At 45.7% G+C, this 18,113-nt stretch overlaps 1 protein-coding gene across 7 annotated transcripts in view; it reads right to left on the bottom strand.

Moving 5' to 3' along the window:
- DEUP1 (deuterosome assembly protein 1) overlaps positions 1-18,113 on the bottom strand; it is an 87,202-nt gene that overhangs the window by 24,310 nt on the left and 44,779 nt on the right. For 6 of the 7 annotated variants that reach the window (XM_039521967.1, XM_039521940.1, XM_039521951.1 and 3 more), the window contains 3 exons: positions 17,657-17,854; positions 16,779-16,865; positions 12,982-13,181 (listed from right to left, as the gene is read on the bottom strand). In XM_039521967.1, coding sequence (XP_039377901.1) covers positions 12,982-13,181; positions 16,779-16,865; positions 17,657-17,854 — 485 coding nt within the window. The remainder of the gene's footprint in view (positions 1-12,981; positions 13,182-16,778; positions 16,866-17,656; positions 17,855-18,113) is intronic. The other variant, XM_039521957.1, reaches the window with a different exon arrangement.

The raw sequence follows: 18,113 nt of genomic DNA, 5'->3' as shown, positions 1-18,113 counted from the left end.
CCTCAGGACATGCAAGCGGGAATTGGCGCAGTATAGATTGAGTGTAACAGCACTGAAGAACAAGGATGGAGAGACAGTAATTGACAGAGCAGGGATGGAGGAGGTCTGCAAGGACTTCTATACAGAACTGTTCAAAGCAAGAATCAATGTCCCTCTCTCAACGCTCCAAGAGTCAAAAGAACGTGTCCCCCCAATAATCGTCAGCAAAGTCCGAAGCGCACTACACCAGATGAAGAAGGGAAAAGCTCCAGGCAAAGATGGAATAACGTCAGACATGATTTCTGCAGGAGGCGAAAAACTTTGGAAGGCCCTTGCTTTAAGATTCAGTCGATATCTTGAAGAAGGAAAAATACCATCAAGTTGGAAGGAGTTGAATACCATCTTGCTGTACAAGGAGGAGGATCGCCCTATATGCCTGATCTCTCATCTTTAAACTCTTTACAAAGGTGATAATGAACCAACTCTCACAGAGTCTAGATGAACAACAGCCGAGAGAGCAGGCAGGGTTTAGAAGAAATTTCAGCACGATTGACCATATATTTACCCTTAGCCAGCTCCTAGAAAGAGCGAGGTAATACAAACTCCCGCTGTGCATTGCTTTCGTCGACTATGAAAAGGCCTTCGATAGCGTCGAGTTCAACGCAATATTAAAGGCGCTCACAGAGCAGGGCATTAATACGCAGTACCTCAGTTTGTTGAAGGAAGTGAATACTGGATGTACAACAGACATTACTCTCCTCGAAACTCCGCTCCGCATCCCAATCCAGAAAGGCATAAAGCAAGGAGATACAATTTCACCGAAACTATTTACCGCCTACCTTGAAATGGTTATGAACAAGATCAATTGGAAGAGTGGTATTAATATAAATGGAGAACAATTATCTCATCTCAGATTCGCAGACAACATTGTACTAATTGCTGAAAGCACTAACCAACTGCAGAGCATGCTACGGAGACTCGACAAGAAAAGCAGTCAGGTCAGTCTGAAAATGAACTGTTGCAAAATGAAATACATGCGATCAGACGTCTTACGAAAAGCCCGAATAGAGGTAACACGAGAAGAAATTGAAGAAGTGGAACAGTATGTATATTTGGGCCAAGAAGTTAATATGCACCAAGACATGAACGGAGAATTCTCACAAAGGATTCGGGCAGGATGGTGTGCATTTAATTCCATCAAGAACGTCTTCAAAGGAAAAATCGACAAGACCACACATACAAATATCAGTCTCTATTACTAATAAACATTTACAGTATATTTCATTTGTAAAAGGCTATCTTATAGAAAAAACAAAAATGTATGAAAAATGTTTTATGCAAATTTTGTATCCATATTAATATCTTAGAATAAATACAAAAGTAATTTAGCAACTCTGATACTCCCCAACCAATGTCTTGCATTATGATTTTAATGAAAGAGAAGTAAAACATTAGTGGATGATATGTAAAGGATCTCAGCAGAGCTTTCTAAATGTTTGAGGGGATGAGGAATTGTATGAAAGGAGAATTTTAGGAAAGGAGAGAATTGTTGTTAACATGACCTTTATTTGACTAATAAATATGGGTGTTTTGCAGTTGGAGAGCTATAGGTTATTTTAATATTTTATATCCAGATCCTGCACAATACTGCAAGCTACTTGGTACAGTAATGTACATTGACATCTGAATCATAAAGCATACTAAGAATGTCTTTCTTCAGGGAGTAAGTTAGGTGAGCCTATATTCTGATCACTTGGAGGCTAATTAGTGTCCCAGGAGAAGCTGAATGGGAGTAATTATGTAATCAGGGTAATGGGCTGGGTGGGGTAAACATTCAATTGGCCCCTGATAAAAGAGGCATAGGAAGGAAGTGCAAGAAGGGGTGGGTGGGAGAAACAGGGCTAGCTGAGCCTGGCAATGCAGTGGTCCCAGAGTAGGAAGATCTCTGTTCCTTGCAGATGCTACTCAGTGAGCATAAAACTCAGCAAAGATTGTAAATAGGTGGGAGCATGGGGTCTGTGGTCATACTGGTGAAGAGAAATAGAAATAAAGTGTCACTAAGAGCACACCTAGTGGAGTCTGTGCGATTTCTGCAGGGGACAAGGATGGAGCTGGGCCCGTTACAAAATGTAATATTTATGACTATCAATACAGTTTTTAATAAAAATACCAAAAACAATATTGATACTAACAGTAAACTAAGATAAGACTATGACAAGCTTCAGATCTTGCTGTTGTGATTTGAGCAACACGATTGAAGAAAAGGCTACCAATACAAACAGCCCTTTACAGAACACGGAAACAACACAATAGTTTCCATTCGGCAGAGATGAGTCACATACAGACTCAAAAATATTATATTTTCAGACTATGCTGTCACTTCATCACGAGAAAAGTTACAGAGAAAGTGAAAAGATAGTAAAATAATATGGATATGAGGATTTAATCAATGAATGAACTTTGCAACATACAGACACTTAACTTCCCCAGTAAGAGTTTATGATTTTGTAGACACTGGACTGTTTGTATAGAGTAGGATTTTGACTCTCCTAACAAAATCAGCAATGGTTGGGCTGGTAATTGATTGTTTCTTTCTCCTTGGTTCTTTGGGTTATAATTAGCTGTGTGGTGTTAATCTCAGTTTATGCTAAATGCCGCTTTTTGGTGGGGAAAAAGCACCTCATCTATTTAGTCTGTGCGGCTTGCTAGAAGTACACAAACTGTGTAATTCAACTGTTACATTCAACTGTTACTATTTAAAAGACATAAAAAGACTCCTCTTACAAATTATGATAATAGATTCAACAAAGTACATCATTACCTGCACAAAGAATATACTTCCTCATTATGATCCCACATGGCACTATATACTCTGGCCTCTATCCAGCAAAGCATTTAAGCATTTGCTTAACTGTAAATATGTGAGTAGTCTCATTGATGTCAATATAAAAATATAGGCAGAGGAGACCACCTCTTTCCTCATCAGGCTCCTCCAATCAGGGGCGGCTCTAGCCATTTCACCGCCCCAAGCACGGCAGCATGCCGCGGGGGGCGCTCTGCTGGTCGTCGGTCCCACGGCTCTGGTGGACCTCCTGCAGGCGTGCCTGCGGATTCTCCACCGGAGCCGCAGGCACGTCTGCAGGAGGTCCACCGGAGCCGCCTGCCGCCCTCTCGGCGACCGGCAGAGCACCCCCCGCGGCATGCCGCCCCAAGCACGCACTTGGTGTGCTGGGGCCTGGAGCCACCCCTGCCTCCAATGCCCTCAGAGGCATTATGACCACCATAGTTATCATGCTTCCTTCTAAAACACACAAAGTGCTCCAATATCACAGCATTCCAGAGACTGAAACCCACAACTTTCCCCTAAGCTTCAATTTAGAAAAAACGAAACCCACTAAGACTAAAATTCAAGGAATATAAAATACAGCTCTTAAACCATCTGATAAGCATAAACCGAGTTTTATAGAGTTTAATTTGTGTGTTTTTTCTGCTGAATCCTTAAAAATTGTGCTCTTGTCCGGTCTGTCTGTCATTGAAGACCTTTAGATTGTAAACTCTTTGGGGCAAGGACCATATTTTTGTTCTGTGTTTGTACAGTGCCTAACACAAGGGGGCATAGTCATGACTGGGGCTCCTAGGTGCTATCACAATTTAAACATAGTTGTCTGAATGAGCTCTCCCCTGCCATTAATTGATGAACTGGGGAGAAAGACTTCAGGAGCAGACCTTATTTTCAAGGACACACCTACTTTGCCTAGGTGATCAGCAGACCAGCCTGCTCTGCCAAGTGATCAGTTTTGGCTGGTCTGGGTTAAAATTCACTTTAGTCTTGGATGCAGGGGTAATGTAATGTCATTATCCTTATTGTATGAGTAAAGAGCAGTAGAACTATATTTAATATGCCTTAATTGAGGAGGATCACCCTAAATTCACTCGCTAAATGAGTGGTAGTGATGCCAAAGTGAAAGAGATGGCTGTGGACAGGAGTTTTTATCTGGTTGTGTGGACTTGTTTAAAGGGTACTAAAGCCATTTGACCTTCCCTCTCTATTGTTTAGACAGAGCTGATCAGACTCAGTTGTGAGTCCTTGTTTCTTCTATGTGACTGCTAGAGCTCAGGTTTCTGATAAGCTGGGGTAGGCCCTGAGCCTTAGACCTTGTGGTGTGGCCAGTATTGTGACAAAATATAATGCTTAGGAGGCAGTACCAGTGAGGTTGCCTGCTACCCTGTGAAATCACTAAGAGCTGAAATTACAAATGGACTGGTGGAGTGACAGTGGCGAACAGTGCCAGTGACTGCAATGCTGGCAAGAAGCAAGAGGAGGCAATGACTGCAAGTAGCGACAGAGGTGGCAGCAACACCGGTGAGCAGAGTCAGTAGCATCACTCTGCCAACCCTCAATGGTGGGCTAGGCGGTTGTCCCACCTGAATTCACCCCTGGAATGTGGCACTTCACTAGCGTCAGACAACAAGCCATCAGTGGGGTCCAGTGGAGGGAAAAAGGAAGTGATGTGTTTAAGGGATATTCATCCACTGGACTTTCACATCACAAGGTGGGAAACTGAGGCAAAGGACTGCTGCCCAAGATCCTGTGAGAAGGGTGCTTTAGTTAATTAATTACTTTACTTATTGTTTACTTACTTCTGAGTTGTTATGGTGGTGCTTTCCCAAGTTAATGCTATGTATCCCTCTGCTCTTAATAAAGTTTTCTTTTCTTATCCACAGACTCAGTGCTTGCAAGTGGGGAAACATTGCCACCAGGGGTGGTGTTCAGTTTTCCCAGATTTCTGAATGGAGGCCCAAGACATTTTGGTTTTGTAATGTTAAGAGAAACTCCTAGATATGGCACCCGGCAGAAGCGTTACATAAATAATAAGTAATAATAATCCCATGATACTCTCTAAGAGAAAAGATTTTTCCCTTAGTGCATTTTCAACTACTTTCACTGTTGTGCAAAATACTATGTGGTAGCTGCCCTTTGGCTGCCACCCTGTCACCCTAATGATGGCCACATTTTATTTTAATGGTGACATAATTCCTTTATTATAACGGGGCATACTAGCCCTTTAAGAATACGGGGGCCAGAAGACCTGGTGTCAGGTGTTGGAATGGAAAATGGGCCCAGAAAATGATAGAGGAACAGAGGAAGTGGTCCTGCAGAACTAGGAGTTGCATGAGTGCGAAAAAACCTTGAACACAGTTCCTTTAAGGGCCTAGGATCAGGAGCTCTGTAATGTATGATGGGCAGGGCTCTCCTCTCTTCCAGCCAATCAAGGAGCTCTCTGGAGGAGGGCAATATATAGATTGCATTCTGTCTCAGATGAAGGGAGACACTGATGCAGAGGGAAGCCAGGGCCAAAAGAGTGAGCTCCAGCCAGCCAGGATTATTGGCTTTGGGTGGAACAGATTTACAGAGGAAGAGCTTTGGGTGTGGCTCAAGAACCAGAGCTAAGTATGTACTGTTAAATTACGGTTATGGACATTATGTGAGGGATTCATTGTGATTAAGGACTGTGAGGATTGTGTGAACTTCCTTTGATATTAAACCAGACCCAGAAAGGCATGCTGTAAGCCACAACTAATACAGTGAGTAGTACTTAAACGGGCTGGCAAGAGAGGGTTAATAGGGAGAGGGTTCTTGTAAAGCAATCCCTGGCCATAAGGGGGTGCTCAGTAAATGGCCACTCCACCACTACATGTATATTTTTGTTTTTTTGTCGGGAAAACAGTTTGGGATGAAAGGTGTTGGCCCAAATTAGCCTGAACTTGATGATGTTCAGGGTATTCTGAAAAGCTCATCTTTTCACAGGAATTCAAAATTAGGAGAGGAGATGTCAGAGTGGGGAATTGTTGGAGGGGGATTTAAGCTTTTGAATTCCTTGATTTGCTGGTGGTGGGCCATACTGAATTGTACTGTTGTACTTTAGATATGTTTCAGTATTTTTATAGATAGATATACATTTCAGTCATGTTCTGGGTGCCCATAACAAATGGATATTTGCTCTTTTTTAGTGTGTATATACATATAAATAAGTAAATGAAAAAGACGGTTACTCACCGTTGTAACTGTTGTTCTTCGAGATGTGTTGCTCATATCCATTCCAGTTAGGTGTGTGCGCGCCGCGTGCACGCTTGTCGGAAGATTTTTACCCTAGCAACACTCGGTGGGTCGGCCAGGCGCCCCCTGGAGTGGCGCCGCTATAGCGCCAGATATATACCCCTGCCGACCCATCCGCCCCTCAGTTCCTTCTTGCCAGCTACTCCGACAGTGGGGAAGGAGGGCGGGTCTGGAATGGATATGAGCAACACATCTCGAAGAACAACAGTTACAACGGTGAGTAACCATCTTTTCTTCTTCAAGTGATTGGTCATATGCATTCCAGTTAGGTGATTCCCAAGCCTTACCTAGGCGGTGGGGTCGGAGAGAGACATGGCAGAATGTAAGACTGCTGAGCTGAAGGCTGCATCGTCTCTGGATTGTTGTACCAATGCGTAGTGTGAAGCAAAGGTGTGAACTGATGACCAGGTAGCCGCCCGACAGATTTCCTGGATGGGAACATGGGCCAGGAAGGCGGCAGAAGAGGCCTGTGCTCTTGTAGAGTGAGCAGTAAGATGGCTAGTCTGAACATGAGCAAGCTCATAGCATGTCTTGATGCAGGATGTTACCCAAGACGAGATCCTCTGAGAAGAGACCGGCATGCCTCTCATGCGTTCTGCTACAGCTACAAAGAGCTGGGGCGAACGCCGAAAGGGTTTCGTCCGCTCTATGTAAAATGTGAGAGCCCTACGGACGTCCAAAGTATGAAGCTGTTGCTCCCGGCGCGATGAGTGCGGTTTCGGGAAGAAAACCGGGAGGAAGATGTCCTGGTTTATGTGAAAAGCGGACACCACCTTAGGGAGGAAGGAGGGGTGTGGACGCAGGTGCACCTTGTCTTTGTGGAAGATTGTATAAGGAGGGTCAGCTGTCAGGGCGCGAAGTTCTGAGACTCGCCTCGCTGAAGTGATAGCGACGAGGAAGGCCGTCTTCCAGGAAAGATATAAAAGGGAACACGTGGCCATAGGCTCGAAAGGGGGCCCCATAAGTTTGGCTAAGACCAGGTTTAAGTCCCAGGTAGGGGCCAGGCGCCGGACCTGTGGGTACAACTGTTCTAGTCCCTTGAGGAACCTGGAAACCATCGGGTTAGAAAAAATAGAACGGCCACCTTCGCTTGGTTGGAAGGCCGAGATAGCTGCCAGGTGTACCTTTAAAGAGGAGACCGCGAGGCCCTGCTCCTTGAGGGACCAAAGGTAGTCCAGTATCGCTGGAATAGACACCAGAAGAGGATTGAAGCTGTTCTGAATGCACCAGTGGGAGAAATGCTTCCACTTGGTGAGGTAAGTCGACCTAGTGGAAGGTTTCCTGCTCCCCAAAAGCACCTGCTGTACCGCGGTAGAACAACGTCGCTCTGCCTGGTTCAACCAGACAGGAGCCATGCCGTGAGGTGAAGGGACTGCAGGTCCGGGTGGTGAAGCCTGCCGAAGTCCTGCGTTATGAGGTCCGGCCACAGCGGCAGGGGAATTGGTTCCGCCACTGATAGGTCGAACAGCAGGGTGTACCAATGCTGCCTCGGCCATGCTGGAGCAATGAGAATGAGGTTGGCCCTGTCCCTCCGGAGCTTGAGCAGCACTCTGTGAATGAGGGGAAAGGGCGGAAAGGCATAAAACAGGTGTCTCGTCCATGGGAGAAGAAAAGCGTCTGAGAGAGAGCCCGGGGAGCGTCCCTGGTAGGAGCAGAACACGTGGCATTTCCTGTTCTCTCTGGAGGCAAAGAGGTCTACTCGGGGAAAGCCCCACCTCCGGAAAACTGTATGGATGACATCGGACAGATTGACCATTCGTGAGACAGGAATGACCTGCTGAGGCGATCTGCCAGGGTGTTCTGTACTCCTGGGAGAAAGGATGCTACCAAATGAATAGAGTGGGCTATGCAAAAGTCCCACAGGTGGATGGCTTCTTGGCAAAGTAGGGAGGAGCGCGCCCCGCCCTGCTTGTTTATGTAGAACATTGTTGTCATGTTGTCCGTGAACACGGATACACAGCGGCCTTGTAGATGGACTCGAAACGCCTTGCACGCCAGGCGGACTGCTCTCAGCTCCCTCACGTTGATATGTAAGGTCAGCTCGTGGGGTGACCAGAGGCCTTGAGTGTGTAGGTTCCTGAGGTGGGCACCCCAATCCAGAGATGATGCGTCTGTGGTGAGAGCCACTGAGGGTTGGGGAGGGTGGAACGGTACCCCTGTGCAAACTACCACTGGGTCCAACCACCAAGTGAGGGAGTTGAGGATTGTCCCGGGGATCATGACCACCGAGTCTATATTGTCCCTGTGTGGGCGGTATAGTGAAGCAAGACATGTCTGAAAACGCCGAAGCCGGAGTTTCGTGTACAGGGTCACAAAGATGCATGACGCCATGTGACCTAGGAGGCTGAGGCAGGTACGCACGGACGTTGTCAGGAAGGATTGGAAACTTCGAATGATCGAAGACATTGTCTGAAAACGTGGCAGAGGGAGGCAGGCCCTGGCCAGATTGGAGTCCAGAACTGCTCCAATAAATTCTATACGCTGCGTTGGAGTCAGAGTAGACTTTTTGACGTTGACCATAAGGCCTAGCCTCTGGAAGAGGTCTGTGACCACACGCAGGTGTTGGGATACCTGCAGCTGGGAAGTCCCGCGAATGAGCCAATCGTCGAGGTACAGGTAAGCGTGTATTCGACGACGGCGGAGAGCGGCAGCGACTATGGCCATGCATTTGGTGAAGACTCTTGGGGCCGTAGAGAGGCCGAAGGGGAGCACCGTGAACTGGTAGTGCAGGTGGTTGATGACAAATCGAAGATAGTGGCGGTGTGGCAGGTAAATGGCAATATGGAAGTACGCGTCCTTCATATCGAGGGCAGCATACCAGTCTCCCGGATCCAGGGATGGGATAATGGTCCCCAGGACCATGCGGAACTTGAGTTTTACCATAAATCTGTTGAGTTCTCGCAGGTCTAGGATTGGTTGAAGACCTCCCTTTGCCTTGGGGATTAAGAAGTAATGGGAATAAAACCCCCTGCCCCTCATGCCCTCTGGCACCTCCTCTATGGCACCCAGACTCAAGAGTGTATGGACCTCTTGCAAGAGGAATTGCTCGTGAGAGGGGTCCCTGAAGAGGGATGGGTAGGGAGGGTGGAAGGGAGGGGGAGAAACAAATTGGAGGCGATATCCCGCTGCCACCGTGCGGAGGATCCAGCTGTCGGAGGTTATCTGGGACCAGGCAGGGAGGAAATGGGAGAGACGGTTGGAAAAGGATGAAGGATCCGGAAGGGAAACTGGTGGGTCGTCCTCGGGCGTCCCATCAAAAGTTTTGTTTTGACCCCGAAGATGGTTTTGGGGGCGGTTGAGTTTGGTTTCCCTGGTTGCCAGATTGTCTCCGCCAGTTCACCCTGCCACGACGTCTGGTATCTTGTCGCGGCCTGGGTTGATTATAGTGGCGGTACGGCTGGGGTCTGAAGGACCTACGTTACCGGAGTGTGCATGCCCAACGAGCGCATTGTAATGCGGTTGTCCTTGAGGCTTTGCAGTCTTGGGTCAGTTTTCTCTGAAAAGAGACCCTGACCATCAAAGGGTAGATCCTGAATCGTGTGCTGCAATTCTGGTGGGAGAGTCAAAGCTTGGAGCCAGGATATGCGCCTCATCGTTATCCCAGAGGCAAGAGTTCTGGCCGCCGAGTCCACTGAATCCAGGGAGGCCTGGAGGGCGGTTCTGGCTACTTTTTTACCCTCTTCCAAAAGGGCCGTAAATTCTGCACGGGAGTCTTGTGGCAGGAGTTCAGTGAACTTGCCTACAGACACCCAAGTATTAAAGTTGTAACAGCTTAGGAGGGCCTGCTGGTTGGCCACCCTAAGCTGAAGGCCGCCAGCCGAGTAGATCTTACGGCCTAGAAGGTCCATGCACCTCGCCTCCTTAGCCTTAGGAGCCGGTGCCTGCTGGCCATGCCGTTCCCGTTCATTGACAGATTGTACTACCAGTGAGCAGGGAGTAGGGTGGGTATATAGATATTCATAGCCCTTTGACGGGACCATGTATTTTCTTTCCACTCCCCGAGCCGTCGGTGGAATGGAGGCTGGGGACTGCCATATGGTATCAGCATTGTTTTGAATAGTACGGATGAAGGGGAGGGCCACTCGAAGGGGGGCATCCGCCGTCAATATGTCCATCTACTTCTGCCACCTCCTCGACCGGTAGGTTCACGTTTTGAGCTACCCTCCGTAACAAGTCCTGATGAGCCCGAAGGTCAATAGGACGAGGACCCGAGGAGGATGTTCCTGCTACCGCCTCATCAGGTGAGGAGAAGGAGGAGAGGCCTGGTACCAAGGGGTCCTGTGGTGGGTCAGTGAGCGGCGGAGCTCCTTCTGCGTCAGGAGGAACTTCGGGTTCCGCAGAAACAAGTGGCGCCTCGTCTGTGCCCGTGGGAGGAGGCCGGCTGACAGTGGCTTCGGAGGCTCTATGGTCAGAGGGACCTGAGCGCTGAGCCGCGAATGGGGCACCTTGCGCTTCGTGGTACGCCCACGGAGTCCAGAAAGCCCATTGAGGAGGGCCTTGCTCTTGGCCTTGTGGCTCGGACTGCTGGTAGGAAGCACTGCTGGCGTGGGACGAGATGTACGGGTGTCTCGAAGGCCATGGTGGTGCCAAGGGGCCCTGGGATGGTGCCGCCGATTCAGCCTTTCGGTCCCGAGGCGGTACCAAAGAACGGTACTGGTCCTGTCGGTGCCGGGACTGAGATCGGGACCATCTACCGTGCCGGTGCTGGGAGGTCGACCAGGATCTCGAGTCTCTGTGGCGAGAATGGCTGCGGGACGTATGGTACCGAGAACAGTACCGAGAGCCAGACCGGTGCCAATAGTATCTGTCCGGGGACCGGGATCGTGAGCGTCTCCGCGAGTACGACCGGTACCGCGATGGAGAGCGGAACCGGGACTGCGAGTGTTGCCAGGATCGGGACCGGTGTGAGCGGGAACGTCTCCGAGATTCGGATCTGGAGTGACGCCTCTCTTGGTGGTCAGGGGAAGGGGGCCTCATAATGGCCGGCTTGCCAACTGACTTGACGACCCGCACCAGCGGTGCCGGGAGTTGAAGCTGTGTCGACTCCGTTAGCGCAATTAGCTCTCGTGCCGTCGAGAAAGTCTTGGGAGTTGAAGGGAGAGCTAGCTCAACCGCAGCGTGAACCGGGGAGCTGTGTGGTACCGGACTCAACGGCCCTTGCGGTGCCGGAATCGACGGTGCCGCGCTAGGAGGAGCTTGGAGCTGCGGTGCCGGAGTTGATGGTGCCGGCGCAGGTACCGGGGTCCGGCCTGCGGGCCTGGGTGCATGATCCTTTTTAGAGGATGTGGCTGGCGCAGCCCGACGTTTCCCCGAGGGGGAAAGGGATCGGTGCCGGGGAGCCAGTGCCGGCTGATGTCGGTGCCGGGTCTCGGTACCGGAGTGAGCTGGTGCCGAAGGTGCACTCCTCAGTGATGCAGACTGCTGGGCGGTCGGTGCCGGCGCCGCAGGGCTAAGTGCCAATTCCATTAGGAGCTGCTTTAAGTGAAAGTCCCGCTCCTTCTTTGTTCTTGCCTTGAACGATTTACAAATTCGACACTTATCAGGAAGGTGAGACTCTCCTAAGCACTTCAGGCAAGATTCATGAGGGTCTCCCACCGGCATCGGCTTCTGACAGGCCGAGCACGGCTTAAACCCTGGTGCCTTGGGCATGAGCCCGCACCGGGTCAGGGGGAAAAGGGGCTAGTCCCCCAATCCCCCAGTGGACTACAAACACTAACTACAACTAAACTAGTAAAAACTAACTATAACTACACTAAAGTTGAACTATATACACGATAAGCTAGAAATAAGAGCGAGAAGCTAGGGCTGTGGAGGACAGCGATGCCGCACTCCACTGTTCCAATGACCGTCACGGGCGGTAAGAAGGAACTGAGGGGAGGATGGGTCGGCAGGGGTATATATCTGGCGCTATCCAGGGGGCGCCCGGCCGACCCACCGAGTGTTGCTAGGGTAAAAATCTTCCAACGAGCGTGCATGCGGCGCGCACACACCTAACTGGAATGCATATGAGCAATCACTCGAAGAAGAACCATAATTTCCCTTCATATTTGAACAACATAAGATGCACAGGTTAGTGTCAGAGATTCAAATGTATCCCCTGGGGTCATAAAAATGTGTTCCTGACTAACTTATCTCTGTGACTGCAGGGTGAAGACAAAGCTGATAAACTGCCAAATTTTATTGCTCAGAACAAACAAAAATATTTCTATTAGGATATTATCAAGGAAGATTGAGGTACCACACAAATTATGATTGTGTATATTTTGATAATAAAATTCATATACATGTATATGAAAATTAGATATAGTCCTAAATTGTCTTGCAAATTGTCTCTGTTCTCGTCAGTTAGGCACCCTAGCACACACTGGAGTTCCTGCACCATAAGCAGTGGACAAACAAAAATGAGAATTTTTTGTATAAGAGCAGATATCAACCCTAAAATTATAATTATAGTCCTGATTTATTGCTAAACGTATTATACCAGATTTCTGATGTTATTATATTGTAATATTGCCTGCAACTCAGAAACCGGGGTTTGTATCCATTGGGTACAATTCTGCAATATTAAACACTTGCAGATTCCCATTGGCTTCCATGGGTCTCCAGTATCAGGTGCCAATTTACTTTATCTTCAAAATTTTTACTGATTTGAGAAGAAACAGCAGAAAAATAATCTATAAATAATAAACAGATGTTTTAATAATTTAAATTCTGGCCAAATTCTGCAGCCTTACTTGCTTACTAATTGAACTAAATGTCTATTGAGGTAGTGGGAGTTTTAAATTAACAAAAACGTAGTAAGGACTTCAGGATTTGACTCTTTCAAAAGACGATTACAAAACACTTATGGAAAAATTAATGTATCTTTGCAACTTAAATTTTACCTCTCTTCCTTTTCTTCCATTTCTAATTGGGTTTGCTTAGAGTGCTTTTTTTCTCCATATCTATCCAGAGTAGCCAATATTGATGTTTCTGAATCGCTCTGCAATTTACCAAGATTATTTCGTAACCTTTCATTCTCACACTCAAGTTCATGAATGGAAGCTGTGTAACTCTCATGTTCTGTGTTAGATAAATCTATAGTCTGTGGAAGAAAATAAAATCATCATTAAATGGGGATTTTTTCACTGTAACTAGAATTAATATTTTTAAAATGAAACACAAGGCAACACTGTTTGCTAAATACTTAGTTACCATATGAAATCACACAGCATTCATAGTAAATGATACACCAGTAGAAGTGCCTCTAGAAAAAAAGAACTACATAAATGGGAATAATAGCCTTTGAAACACAATGAAAATAAATTAGAATTTTTCCACAAACAATGCATTCAAGGCAGTAGAGTGGTAAAATTGTTCGGTTTATTTGAATTACTCTCCTTGAAAAACTAAGCCATGAAAGTAATCCTTAGCTGCCAAAGCTTGCAGCTGATTTAACTGTATTTCTTCCTCAAGTAATATATCCACTAAAGAATAATAAGAAAAAATACACAAAGGCATTATCAGACTAGTCATCTAAACGCTATATATAGTAGCAATACATTGGTGTCAAAGGCAAAACATCTAGAAAGACATGTCAGACTATTGATAAAAAACCTGGAGAAATCTTCTTAGACATTTGTTTATAAATAAACAGGCTTCCCTGGAGTTCAAAAAGATGCAATAGAAAAAAAAATGGTAACTGAGTTTAGAGATTGAAATCCAATTCCAGCACTACCCTCAGAGGTGACTTTGCAAGACTGTCATTATAAAAACTGCTGTAAAATGATTTAGTTTGCAGGTCCAAACGTTAATTGATTCAACCAAAATTACAACTAGTACAAAAAAGAAGGTCTTGTTAGATTTTTGGGGTTAGAAGAATTGGAAAGGTGCAAAAGGGATTACAAGTTAAAGGCTAAAATCTGTAAAATGCTGAGCACCTTCTTCATAGTTCTGAGCATCTCCAGCCTCCATTAACTTCCACAGACAATGAGGAAGCTCTGAATTAGTGCTTAGTACAGCAAAGAATTGGCTCTTATGTAACACAAATGAAAATCCATGAAGGAAATACTTCAAAATAAGCAGCTTTTTAGGGTCATAATTTTAGTAAGTAAAGTTGCAAATAATGTTTTTTTTTCTACTAATGAATAAATTCATCTGGTTCTTAAAGGGGAAAATGGTCTATAGATTTCACTGATAAATGTTTAAAATAAGTTTGTCAATGGAAACAATATAGGCACCTACATATTTATATTTATAATGGTTGGGAAGCTTCTCTATTAAGCTGAAATAGAATGCCTTAGAATTTTTGGAAATGTTATAGATATGACATAATGGAGATGTACTTTATGCAAGATGGATCTTGTAAGACAGGGGTCAGCAACCTTGGTGTGCCAAGTCTTCATTTATTCACTCTAATTTAAGGTTTCGCGTGCCAGTAATACATTTTAATGTTTTAGAAGGTCTCTTTCTATAAGTCTATAATATATAAGTAAACTATTGTTGTATGTAAAGTAAATAAGGTTTTTAAAATGTTTAAGAAACTTCATTTAAAATTAAGTTAAAATGCAGAGGCCCCCAGACCGGTGGCCAGGACCTGGGCAGTGTGCCACTGAAAATCAGTTTGCATTCCATAGGTTGCCTACCCCTGTTGTAAGATATCATTGGAAAGGTTATAATTTACTGAATGTGATTATCCAATTTGTATGCATGTATCATTTCTGTATCTAAAGTTAGGAATATGGAACTACGTAACAATTACAACTGGATGTGTATTGGGAAGACACCCGCCAGATGACAGGCCATCAAATTTGATGAGCCATCAGGAAGGAACAACAAAACCATGAAGATACTAATCTCTCTCCCTCCTGGGAGCTGTTCGAGAGGTAACTGTGGCTTTGGCTACACTTACACTTCAAAGCGCTGCCGCGGCAGCGCTTTGAAGCGCTAAGTGTAGTCAAAGCGCCAGCGCTGGGAGAAAGTTCTCCCAGCGCTGTCCGTACTCCACCTCCCTGTGGGGAATAACGTACAGCGCTGGGAGCCGCGCTCCCAGCGCTGGGGCTTTGACCACACTGGCGCTTTGCAGCGCCGCAATTTGCAGCGCTGGAGAGGGTGTGTTTTCACACCCTGCTGCAGCGCTGCAAATTTGTAAGTGTAGCCAAGCCCTTAGACACTACTAGGTCAGGTGGTCTTGTTACCTGATACTAAATATTACCAGGGACTTCTTGTAACTTTCCACTGGAAGGGAGGGGGGGGTCAAGTTTGGGAACAAAGGATTCCTGTCTTATGTAAATCCTATTTAAGGGTGGAGAGGAAGGCAAACGGGACTCCCCTCCATGGCCTGTCTGCCCAAGAAGAAAGACTGCTAAAGCCACCTGAAGGGGAGGCAGGGGGAGAGTCCAGTCTGAGACAGGGGCCCAGTCTGAAAGGAAATAGAACTGGAACCCTGAACCACAGAATCTTTGCAACCTGCCTAAAATAACACTCAGGGTAAGAAATTACATTTTGTAACCTGTTTCTTAAGTATATTGAGCTTAACTTGCGTACTTTGGTTTATTTGCTCAGTAATCTGCTTTGTTCTGTCTGTTATCTCTTATATTCACTTAAACTTCACCTTTTGTAGTTAATATACTTATTTCTTTTTTATAACATAACCCCGTGTGCTGGAGGAAGCTTACTAGCTTGGCTCAGCAAGACAGGTACAAAGGGTACCCATGGTATCTCAGCACAACAGGGGGCACCAAAGAGGGGCAAACTGTCACAATATTTATGAAAGATTGTGATTTGGAGATGTTCCCTGTAGCGGAGTGATTACCCGCACCTGCCCTGCAGGGCTTGAAACAGCCCAGGAGAGGGCTGTGGCTGGGGCAAGAAGCCTGGGCTGATTGGAGAAAGTAGGCTCAGCTGTGGCCATGCCCCAATCAGGCCCAGCTGGCCCTTATAAAAGGCTGTGAGCCAGAGGCCCAGGCAGTCTTCCTCTGCCTGTAGAGGGAGAAGGGCCTGGCTGCAGGGAGTTAGACACGGGGTACCTGAGTGGAGCAGGGCTGGGGAAGGCAGTGGAGCTGGGGAGCTTCTGCCTGGAAAGCCCAGGCTGTGGCCTAGCATAAGGCCAAGAGGTACTAGGGGGAGCAGGGGGCAACCCAGGGGTAGGCAAAGGCAGCAGGTCCAAACCCCTCTGCCTGTGATGAGTGGCTGATACTGCAGTCTGCCCCAGGGCGTGGGGGCTAGATGGGCAGTAGCCAAAACTGAGGCAAAGTGGGGATAGTGGGTTGGGGTTCCCCAGGGAGGGGAGACCCAGATTGGTGGGATACTGCCAGGGGGCAGCACTCCAGTTAAAAGGGCACCGGGGTCCAGGGAGGGACCCAGGGGCCAAGAGGACAGGCGGATCACCGGCCTGCAGAGGGCGCTCCTGGCTGGAAAAGAGCTAATTCCCAAGGACAACCAGCAGGAGGTGCCGCATGGGTGAGTCCACATGTCTACATTCCCTCATAAGAAACAATGTTATTAGTGTAGGAATTTGGAGATTGTCCCTAGAGGCCAAGGTTGGGAACACTGCATGGCTGTGTGAAAAAAGCTCTCCAGTTTCTTTTATTAAAGTCTTAATCCTTTCTCATTCACTGATTTGTTATTTAATGAACCACAAGATCATTACAACAACAAACATAAATAACTGCTTTGTATATTTCATAGCTACAAAAATTACCATGTATCTTCTAGACTGCAAATTTTCTATCATCTTCTTCAAATGTGTGTTTTCCGATCTGATAGCTTCATACCTCATCTCTGACATCTGAGGAAAAATTAAATTCTTAGTTGAACTTAACAATATTAGCTACAAAATATTCAGTATAGTTCTGTATAAGTTTAATTTTATACTTTACTCAAAACATTCATAAAGAATCATGACACTAATATAGTGAAAGCTTTTCTTGAAAGAAGCAGCATTAATTTCCCTACATAAGCAGAAAATTAGCACCTCTAAATTTCCAGGGTTTGGGTAAGTTGTGTTTCTGCTACCCAGATGTTTTCAAATATGTGAGTAAAGGATGGAGCTTATTTGTTTTTAAAACTGAAGTTTACAATGCTTTACAATACTGCAAGATTAACAATCGAGCTTTACAATTGACAGACTTCTCCAAAAAATTTCATAAACATTCTTTAATCAATAGGTTAAAAAGAGTGGTCAAAATTAGATAAAGTTTCTGACTAATCTAATGAACAATTTTAATGATACAACAGGCATAATAAAACCAGCAGGTACAATAAAACCAATTTTTCAAGATCTTCTATGTGTTTAAATGTAACTACAGTACTGATGATCAAAATGGACCATATGTTAAAGTTAGGTGTTGCACAATTGACGTTTCTGGTCCTTTATTGTTTTGGCACCATTTTGGCTCTATTTTAGTATTAGTTCATAAAGCTTAAATATAATAGCAGGCCAATGAAAACAAAACACAAGATTTTTATTAATTTATTTATTTATTTAGCAGAGAATGTATGTCATTATCAGTAACGAGCTGGAGAATGACCCAGTCTTTTTTTGTTGTTTGTTTGTTTGTTTTTTGCTTGCTTGCATACCTGTTGTTTTGCTAACAATTTTTCTTTTATCTCTAACTCCAATTTTAACTTTCTTTCCAGAAGAGTAGCTTTCTCCATGATAGTTGCTATAGTGATCTCCTTCTGATGAAGCTCTTCTGTCAGGCCAGAGATTTCTGTCCTCATTCTTTCCTGCTCAGAGCTATGGGACTCCTCCTCATGATAAAGATGGTCCCTTATCTGTAGCAAATATGTTTCCAAAAGACAATGTTTATGCAGTATATAAGATCGCATCACGTATTACCTACTAGTGATTTTTTCCTCTCCTATTCCAGTACACCAACTCTTCTAACCGTATCAGTGATTTTAAGGCCATTTTAAAATAAAATGTCTTTATGATTCAATGCAATTAACATTTTCTTTATTCAGCATCTTTTCACAATCCATAATTTATTCTTTAGATCATTTGTCTATTTACCTGGTGTCAAAGGTGGTAGTA

The sequence above is a fragment of the Mauremys reevesii genome, linkage group 1 (genome assembly GCF_016161935.1).
Source record: "Mauremys reevesii isolate NIE-2019 linkage group 1, ASM1616193v1, whole genome shotgun sequence".
NCBI lineage: Eukaryota > Metazoa > Chordata > Testudines > Geoemydidae > Mauremys > Mauremys reevesii.
This window is presented reverse-complemented; position numbering and strand designations above follow the sequence as displayed.